The sequence below is a fragment of the Nothobranchius furzeri genome, chromosome 8, assembly GCF_043380555.1.
Source record: "Nothobranchius furzeri strain GRZ-AD chromosome 8, NfurGRZ-RIMD1, whole genome shotgun sequence".
NCBI classification, from domain to species: Eukaryota; Metazoa; Chordata; class Actinopteri; order Cyprinodontiformes; family Nothobranchiidae; genus Nothobranchius; species Nothobranchius furzeri.
The window spans coordinates 73,182,519-73,192,903 of record NC_091748.1 but is presented as its reverse complement, the minus strand read 5'-3'; the positions used below and the strand labels follow the sequence as shown (position 1 = coordinate 73,192,903).

Sequence of the window (10,385 nt, the reverse complement as noted above, 5' to 3'; positions counted from 1 at the left end):
TGGAAACTGAATCACGAATCAGAAAGTCTCCATCACGCTGCACCAAGTTTTCAGCAACCTGGAGGTCAACACACACACACACACACGCACGCACGCACACACACACACACAGTGTCACTCAGGGGCTGTTTGCAGCACAAACATTTCATTAAATCCAATAATGGTAGCCTGTGTGTCCGCTGCAGTTACATAAAGACAGATTATTGAGTGGCACAGTGATGCTAGGAGCTAAGTTGTCGGAGGCTTTATGCCTCTGGTAGGGCCACCCATTGCAAGCAGGTCCTAGGTGAGGGATCGGACAAAGTGCAGCCCAAAGACCTCTTATGATGAATAATACAAATGGAAATAGTGTTCCCTCGCCTGGATGTGGATCACTAGGGCCCCCCTCTGGAGCCAGGTCTGGAGGTGGAGCATGTTGGTGAGCACCTGGTGGTCAAGCTTTCACTCATGTAGCCCGGCCAGGTACAGCCCGAAGAGGAAATGTGGGTCCCCCTTTCCATGGGCTCACCAGTTGTGGGAGGGGCCAAAGGGGTGTGGTGAAGTGTATGATGGGGGGTAGCTAAAGGCGGGGACCTTGGCGGTCTGATCCTTGGCTACAGATGCTGGCTCTTGGTATGCGGAGTGTCACCTCTCTTCACAGATCTGTGCTTATGCACCAAACTGCAGCTCAGACCACCGACACTTTTTAGAGTCCTGGAGGAAGTGCTGGAGTGCGCGCCTTCTGGTGACTCCCTCATTCTGCTGGGAGAATTTAACACTCATGTAGGCAACTACAGTGAGACCTGGAGGTGTGGTGGGGAGGAACGGCCCCCTAATTTGAACGTGAGCGGTGTTTTGTTATTGGACTTCTGTGCTCGTCATGGATTGTCCATAAGTAACACCATGTTCAGACAAAGTTGTCCATATGTGCTCTTGGCACCAGGATACCTTAGGCCGCAGCTCGATGATCCACCTAGTTGTCTTTCATCTGATCTGCGGCTGCATGTCTTGGACACTCGAGTGAAGAGAGGGGTGGAGCTTTCAACTGACAACTACCTGGTGATGAGTTGGCTTCGATGGTGGGAGAGGATGCCAGTCAGACCTGGCTGGCCAAACGTATTGTGAGGGTCTGCTGGGAACGTCTATCAGAGTTTCCTGACAGAAGAAGTTTCAATTCCCACCTCCAACAGAACTTCCAAAATGTTCAGAGGGAGGCGGGGCATCTTGAGTCTGACTGGGCCATGTTCTGTGCTTCCATTGTTGAGGCTGTCGACCGGAGCTGCGGCCGCAGGGTTGTCTGTGCCTGTCGTGGTGGCAACCCCCGAACCCGCTGGTGGACACCAATGGTTAGGGATACCGTCAAGCTGAAGAGAGAGTCCTATAGGGTCTTTTTGGCCTGTGGGACTCCAGAGGCAGCTGATGGGTACCAGCATGCCAAGTGAAATGTGTTCACATGGGCAAAAACGTGGGAGGAGTTCATTGAGACCATGGAGCAAGACTTCCGTACGGCTTCGAGGAAATTCTGGTCTACCATCCGAGACTTCAGGATGGGAAAGCAGTGCTACCAACACACTGTTCATAGTGGGGACGGCGTACTGCTGACCTCTACTCTGGACGTTGTGGATCGTGGGTGGAGTTCTTCAAAGATCTCCTAAATCCCACTAGCACGTCTTCCAGTGAGGAAGCAGAGTCCGAGGACTTTGGGTTGGGCTCTTCGATCTCTGGTGCTGAGGTCCGCCCAGAGTTCCTTAAGGCTCTGGCTGAGATGCATTTTCTAGTTAGGGTTAGTTTCAGTTATCCTGGCATCTGCTGAATTTCCTCTCTGTGTTTGTATGGGTTGCTGCTTTCATTAACTTTGTTCTTTTTTACAGACAACCATCCCTGCAGGGTTGTGTTGGCTGATGCAGCTCTGCAATATCGCATGGACATCGTGGGTCGTTCCACTGGACTGGCAGACCAGGGTGGGAAGGGAACAACAGGGTGTGTTCCTACTACAAGGGGATCACACTCCTGAGCCTCCCTGGTAAGGTCTATTCAAGGGTTCTGGAGAGGAGGGTCCGATGGATTCTCGAACCTCAGATTCAGGAGGAGCAATGTGGTTTTCATCCTGGCCCGTTTTGTGGATTTGGAGAAGGCTTTCGACCGCATCCCTCGGGGGGCTCTTGGGTGGGAGGGTACTTCAGGCGTACGGGATACCAGGCCCTCTGATATGGGCTGTTAGGTCGGTAGGAAGTCGGGCTCGTTTCTGGTGAGAGTTGAACTCCGCCAAGGCTCCCCTTTGTCACCGATTCTGTTCGTAACTTTTATGGACAGGATTTCTAGGCGCAGCCAAGGTGTTGAAGGGATCTGTTTTGGTGGCCTAAGGATCAGGTCTCTGCTTTTTGCAGATGATGTGGTCCTGTTGGCTCCATCAGAACGTGATCTCTCACTGGAGAGATTTGTAGCTGAGTGTGAAGCAGCTGCGATGAGAATCAGCTCCTCTAAATCTGAGACCATGGTCAAGGATGAGGTCCTGTCCCAAGTGGAGGAGTTTAAGTTTCTCGGGGTCTTGTTCACGAGTAAGAGAAAGATGGAACGCAAGATTCTACAAGCAGATTGGTGCTGCGTCTGCAGTGATACGGGCGTTGTACCGGTTTGTCGTGATGAAGAGAGAGCTGAGCCGGAAGGCAAAGCTCTCGATTTACAGGTCGATCCCTCATCTATGGCCACGAGCTTTAGGTAGTGACTGAAAGAACAAGATCATGGATACAAGCTGTCAAAGAGAGTTTTCTCCGCAGGGTGTCTGGGCTCTTCCTTAGAGATAGGGTGAGAAGCTCAGTCATCTGGGAGGGGCTCGGAGTAGATCAGTTGCTCCTCCACGTCAAGAGGAGCCAGTTGAGGTGGCTCGGGCATCTGGTCAAGATGCCTCCTCGATGCCTCTCTGGGGAGGTTTTCCAGGCACATCCATCCAGGAAAAGACCTAAAGGAAGACCCAGGACATGCTGAAGAGACTGTCTTACAGCTGGCCAGGCCTTAGGATTCCTCCGGAGGAATTGATCTAGCTCAGATCAGAGCTAAAATCGGAAAAAACATCGACACAGCCTACGCTAGTTTGAGGAAGCTAAAGGCTACAAAATCATGGACCGATGGTGACCTGGCTTTGTTGCTACTGGACTTGTAAGTAATAATATTTTTGTCCAACAGTGTGTATCTTTTTACTTTGTGGCTTATTTTAGTATTAGTTGGCATGTGTTAGTGTTAGCTTGTTGTTAGCGCTAGCTACAGCAGGCTGCTGAAGGGTTGTTTACGACAGTGGTAATGACACTTTCGACCAGTGGGGTGGAGGAGCAGATCATTCTTTAGTGTTACTTTAAAACAGCTCCGTCTCCCACTGGTATATGCAGCATTCTTTTAGAACCCCAAACTGTTCTAGTTGTGATACCTACCAGTGTTAGAAACCACCAGTTTCAGCTAAATATAGCACCTTTGGTGCATTCAGGGGTCAAGGCCCTGTATAATGTGAAATCAACGATTTAAAGCTTTAAAAGTAAAATTTGAACAATTTGCTCAAAACATTAGAATATTGAAGCATTGTAAAAACTCCATAATGGATTGCTGCCACCTTAAATCAGCTCAAATCTTGTATATTTTTCTGCAAATTTTAAAATCTGATTATGATTTATAATGTATCTAGTAATTCTAAGTATTATAAATAATGTGGCATGAGCCAACATAAACAATGACAATTTAGAGATCAGAGATGTTTAAGATAACAGAAATACACTTTGGTTATGGCTGGCTCAGACTAGTCATTAGCTTATCAATCATGTTCAACAACAAATCAATTTCCTCAAACCAAGGCTGTTCAGGCAGCTATCTAAAACAGGTAAGAAAGAAAGTATTTATACTTTTTACACATAAACACTCTTTAAAATGTTCAAAATATCCCTCCAGTGTGTTTATAGGTGTAATTTTGAACCATAAACTTTATTTATAACCCCTCTCTGTCCTGCGTCGGTCCATGGTATATTCTCCATTTCCCACAGAAACACACAAGCCTTCACTCATGACTCTGGGCTTTAATTAAGTGAGTGTTTGTGTAGCGTATAATGGTAGTTTAGTTTAGCCAAAGGAAGCAGCTTATTAAAAGCGATTACATCTCAACACACACACACACACACACACACACAGAAAGAGGTCTTTCTATACTCTGACCTAAAGTTACAACCTCAGAGTTGCTGCTGAGGTCACTATTTAACTTATAATCTCTCTGTAATCACCGCGTGTGCACTATGGGACTCTAATAATAGGTGATCTGGTTCAACAGGTTGGTGAGCAGGCTTTTGAAGGGAGTGACTCAGATTTGTGTTTCACCTGTCTGGGAATGGCTCCGTGGTACCAAGCGTGACTCCTGGGCTCCTCACCGCTCATCTTCAGCTCCTCCTCAAGCTCTCTGCGAAGCTTCTCGACAGAACAGTCCAGGATGAACTGATCTCTGGAGAACTGGAGAAAAACGGTTGGTTTTTAGCGCGAGTCGGAAGTGGGTTAAACAGATTTGATTGAATAGTTTCTGTCGGTGAAGTCTGTTAAGGATGACTACACACTGTAAATACGATTTTGTTCTTCAAATAAAAAAATGTGTTAAACCGAAACCTAAACATTTAATGTTGTTTTATGTCTAAAAAAATCTTCTTTATCCTCTCGAGTCGTCTCAGATTTACTTCACCACCAGAAACTTTGAACCAATGTTAGGTTTCTATTATCCGACATGAGTTTAGCAGCTGTTTTAGACACATTTTCACTTGTTGTAGGCAAAACAAACTCTTAGAAAGAGGATTTTAATGAGTCATCTGTTGAACATTATTATGTAACATTAAAGTACAATAAACCAAATGTAATCCAAAGAAATTCCCATTAAAGCCTTCTGCTAATCCACTGGTCAATATTTTCATATAAATTCCTGACAATCAAGTTCACTAAAAGCTTTTGTCCACACAAACAGTTTAATTTGACTCCTTTTGCATCATCATTTCACCCACAAGGCTGTCTTTACTTTCACTTCATGCTCTATATGAAATCTTTTATTTGTCATATAATTTAATTGAGGAAAACCTGCACAAGACAGTTTTAGAGATGCACCGATTCTGGTGCTGGAGGCCGATACCGCTTTCAGATCCTTGTACATCTTAACCCGATACTGATTTATTTGAATTAATTTGAAAGTCTGGAATATTCTGGAACTAAAAACTTGTCAAGTTCAACAGACAGAAAAGGATTTTTCTAAAATTATTGCTTAATGGTTACTGTCATAAAAAATCAGATTCCTGCATTTTAGACCAAGCCGTTCATGTAGATGTAAGCTGATTCAGAGCACCAGTGGATCATGAATCATGAAAATGTTCAGCAGTCACAAATAATGCATTGAAGTGAATAATGGGGACTCACTTTGAGTATAAAGCATGGTGGTGGTAGTGTTATGGTGTGGCGTTTCTTATTGTTCGCTACCTGGTCAAATATGCATGACGGTGTGTCATCAACAAAACATAGCATCAAACAGCACTTCCAGGGCAGAAAAAGCAAGACTAAGCCAAATATTTTATATGCACGGGGATTTTTCACAGGCTTTAACAGAATTATCAAGCAAAACTTAAAGCTTAAGGTCAACCAGAACCTCCACATAAGACACTGTTCCCATTTCAGACCCAACTGATAAAACCAGCAAAAACAAAAGGTTTGACACAAGATATTTGATAAACAAGTGAAGGACAGAACATCAAGTCACAAGATGTTGAGCCAACACAACCGCCAGCACCACAGTCAGACACCAAACACTCTTACATGACAGCTGCTGGGTCTCTGCATCGTTTCCTCCATCTTTCTGATTCCCAGCAGACCGACGTGGCGGTTTTAAATCTCTAAACACACACAAACCGTCTTCTCACACCATCTCTCAGCTCCGTAGTGACTTTGTCCTCTCTCGCTCGGCTTCACCTTAACGTGACATCATCAATCTGACACCGCCCACCTGCCCGGACCTGCCTCCGCACACACCCTCACCCGACATTCATAAACACAAATGCATGAGTGACGCAAGCACTTCCCCGAAGTCTGCCTTATTCACACCTGTCACTGAAAGTTTCAGCTTAGTGCAAACAGGAGGCTGGAGTCCAGACTGAAGACTTTTGTCTGAATGTTTTTGACTCGTCGTAAACTTTTGTCACAGATTCTCACAAAACCACGTCTGGCTTTAAAGCCTGCAGATGGAGCACCAGGATGAGTACTTTCATCAGAAACCTGCCATATACAGTCCCATTCATGTCTGCTGCCCTCTGGTGGAGGATCTGCAGTTGGGAAGGGCCAATTTTATTTATTCTTATTTTATAAAGACAATAACGTTGCAGTTTTAAAAACTAGATGCTTCTATTATTGTAATTTAATGTTTTAGGGTTACATTTTACAAATGCATAAACTGATGCATGCTGTTTTTATTGGCTTAAGTCAAATATATCAATAATTACACTTTTATATTTTATTATGCAGTTTGGTGATATCCACTCATGGTCCCAGTGGGCCCTGTCCAGCATATTTTAGTGGTTTTCCTGCTCCGACACACCTGATACAATGGTCACATCACCAGGTCAGCAGCTCATTAAGCTTAGCAGAAGGCTGTTAATTACTCACCGATTAAATAGGTGTGGTGGAGCAGAGAAACCGCAAAACATGAAGGATGGTGGCCCTTGAGGACCCAATCTGGACACCATTGATGTCATTTAACAATAAAATAATATTGAAAAAAGAAAGCATGTATCGGTAGCTGTACTGAGATTATCCACTAGAGGGAGCTGACTTTTGAGGAAAGAGTTAACTCTGATAAAAAGAGAGTTCTTTGCATTCGAGGGTTAAATACACAGCTCCTGAACTGGAACGAAACATGAAAACCAAACCCTGCATTAAGAAGAGTTCAGAGCTGAGGAAGGACCCGCACTGTTTCACCCTAAAGGAATAACGCAAGTCACATCCATGCTGGACAAGATGGATGCTTTTGCATCATCTCATCTCTATAACGCTCCCCGTCTTCGTGTTGCTGAGCTTTGTTTCGTTTTCGATATTTTCCCTCAGATCGTTCTTGCTAAAGTCGTTAGAACGGACTCTGACAGAAAATCAGCCTATCGTGTTTCAGCTTCAGCACAGAAAAAGTCCAACCTACGGCAAACCGGGATTCATCCACTGATTCAGTTATTTCCAGCTTAGACCAGAACCACCGACCGGCAGAACATGTCTTTCATCATTTGTGTGTGTGTGTGTGTGTGTGTGTGTGTTGGTGCTGGAGCGCTTTCCCTCTGCAGCACGTCCCTCCGCCTGCAGGGATCTCATGGAATCAGGTTTCCCGTATCATCATGAGTCACGAAGTTACAACACACGAAATCTTTAAAAAAAAAAAAAAAGATTAAAAAAAATCTCGACTTCCTCTTGAAAGTTGAAATCACGTATTTTCTCGTTAATGCGTTTCTTTTAACATATTACGTAACTCTGCCCTTTCCCGCCTACAAAACTGAACGCTGCTAAAGCACCTTAACATCACGGTGTGACGGCGACCCCGACCTGACCTTTGGGAGGAATCTGTGTTTGGCTTGAGGACACAACGTGTGTGCAGCAGGGTCCTGATCCCGCTCTGTTATACAGGATCGAAGTGGGAGGTGGGATTACCTGTTGGTTGTATCAGTTTCACTTTTGTTTCATTGATCATCAGCTCTGTCGTTCTGAGGGCTGTGGGTCATTTTTAACCCCGCAGGAGACGGTTTATCTGGTATTGCTGACACTCGCGCCGTTCTGCTTCTCATCTGAGCAGACTCCCAGCAGATGGAGGAGTTGGAGTGACGACGCGAGGACGGATGAGTGTTAAGGTCACCCGGCCTTCATAAAGAGATGAGCAGAGACGGAGGGAGAGAATGACGGGTCATGGACAGTTCATGTTCGGAGTGAAGAGATCTTTGATGAAGGGTGGAAAGGTGTGAGAAGAAGGAAGGATGTGAGATAATCCCAGGAAGAGAAAATATTAGGAGATGATCAAAAGGAGGATTTCTTTACATGCTGAAGTGAATCTGTCACTTATTTCCTTTCCAAGCCTCGTTTGTTTCTCTTCCTTTGGTAAAATTTGTTATTTTAAGCACCTTTGAGGTGAGATGGGACTGGGCTGCTGTAGCTGGGGAGAAGATCTGAGCGGAGTTCCCCAGGGAGTTTCCAAACTGGTTAATGGGACTGAAGCTTGTTTTTAATGGAAATTTGGGATGCTTGTTTTACCCTCATGAAGGTAAAAAGTCCAGGTGTGCATCTGAATTCGGTCTCTCTTTAGTTTCTGAGTCACGACGAATGTAAGACACCTTTGAGAGCGATGTTGGTAACCCAGGAAAGCAAGCGTTTAGTCTGACTAGTGGCCCAGTGAGATGTTTAGAGGCTTTAATGGACTGAAAGTTCACAAATACATTTGTTTTCATGAACAACTAAGACTGGAATTTCACATCATCACAAACATCTGAAAAAACTCATTTCAGTCATATAAAGTAGTGATGGGAATTCCGGCTCTTTTTAGAGAGCCGGCTCTTTCGGCTCCCAAGTGGCTCCTCAGATTTTCTGTTGCGTAGAGTCCATTTATAACCAAAATAATGCTAAACTATATGTAAAATGATTGACTAATGTAAAAAAAAATACAATATATCAAATATTTATTATTTCTATGGATTTAATAACTGAACACTAAGAAATCTCAACTTTCCGACTGCTGGCGCTCATTTTCTCACCGTCTTCGTCGCACTCTCCTCTCTCGCTCGCCTTTTTCCTCCTCCTCATTCCCTCTCGTCTCCCTCCGCCCGCATGTGCTCTGCTGTGTGTCTGAGTCTGATCCTCCCTCTTCCCCGCCCCTACTGCTCTGTGTGTGGACAGTCTGGACACACAGTTACACCGGTTGACCAATCGCCTGTGGCTTTCACCAAAGCAAGAGGGGGAGGGGAGGGAGGGGACGGCTCCCAATGACGAGCCGGCTCCCGTCGTTCACTTCACAGAGTCGGCTCTTGGAGCCGGTTCGTTCGCGACCGACACATCACTAATATAAAGTTAGTGACATTTCTCAATTGTTCTGAAGTATTTTGAACAAAAACATTTGCTAATCGTAGAAAAAGGAGCAACTGAATGATGATTTAATTATTTTACTCTACATGAATATTAACATTAAGTATTTAGGTGAACATTCACTTTAAACCTTCAGCTGGAAGGATGTTCAAATGTTAAATGTTAGCCTAAAATCTCAGCTGCCAATAAAAAGAATTACCCACAGGTCTAAACCAATGGTGTGGGCTTTGGTAACTGCATCATGTTATACAAGAAATGATTTATTTTTGCTTCCCGTTTCCAGATTTCTGATTTAAAACCTCTTCGTTTCTATGGCGATCCAGTCTTCTGTCGCTGCACCAATGAGGAGCACCGCAGGCTAATCGCTTCTGCTGTAAGTTCAGTTGGGTTTAGACAAAAGATGTTTTGATGCTTTGATTTCTCATCATCCTACAGAAATGCACACAATAATAATCCTCATCTTGCTTTAATCCTCTGTAATGTCCCAAGCCATGGAGGGCTGTCTGTCAGCAACACAGTAGTCATAAATTAGTGCGTTTACATGCAGCCAGTAACCCTTTTAAAACCCGAATATTCGCAATAACCTGGTTCCGCAGGTCTGTGTAAACACCGCCAGAAACCCGGATATGCTCATAACCGGGTTTTTAAAAACCCGGTTACTACACCTGGGGTAACCCTTTTCTAACCCGAATGTTTGGTCGTGTAAACGCATATGGGGATATCCCCATCAAAGCGTGTGTTCTGCGCATGCTCTGTTCGCAAGGAATCTTAGTCTTTTGAGTAGCGAGACGTCTTGTATGCGCCAGAACACCGGAAGTAAACAACAAGTTGGGAGAAAAATGACGAGTTGCGGCACAGCACCACACTTTTGGAGTGACGAGGAAACTTAAGCGCAAACAAAAGCGGTCGCTATCTCTTCCGAACTGTGAAAAATGTTGTTGTTTTCACGGATACCGGAACGAGAAGAAGCGGAAATGACGCATATTGCGTCTGGACGTAGTCCATACGTCCTGACGCTACCCCAACGTCCGCATTTACATCGGGTTATGCAAGTTAGGGGTAACTCTTTCTATTTATGCTTGTAAACAAGTTATTCTGATCAACTCAGAAACCCGAATGCCGACCTTAACCCGATCATAACCCGGATATTGGCTGCATGTAAACGTAGTCATTAAATAAAAGGGCTCAGGCTGGATCACTAAAGTAACCCTAATTTTACAAATCCGACTGTCACACTTTTTTTTGTGTTCACAGTAGGGGTGGGCGGTATAAACGGTATATGGTAGAAATGATCTTAATTT

General features: G+C 44.6%; 1 protein-coding gene across 4 annotated transcripts in view; it reads right to left on the bottom strand.

Annotated features, from left to right (window-relative positions):
* bcar3 (BCAR3 adaptor protein, NSP family member) overlaps window positions 1-10,385 on the bottom strand; it is an 89,351-nt gene that overhangs the window by 7,820 nt on the left and 71,146 nt on the right. For all 4 annotated transcript variants that reach the window (XM_054752044.2, XM_015971122.3, XM_054752046.2 and 1 more), the window contains 2 exons: window positions 4,333-4,461; window positions 1-58 (listed from right to left, as the gene is read on the bottom strand). The exon at window positions 1-58 is cut by the window's left edge and continues 68 nt beyond it. In XM_054752044.2, coding sequence (XP_054608019.2) covers window positions 1-58; window positions 4,333-4,461 — 187 coding nt within the window. The remainder of the gene's footprint in view (window positions 59-4,332; window positions 4,462-10,385) is intronic.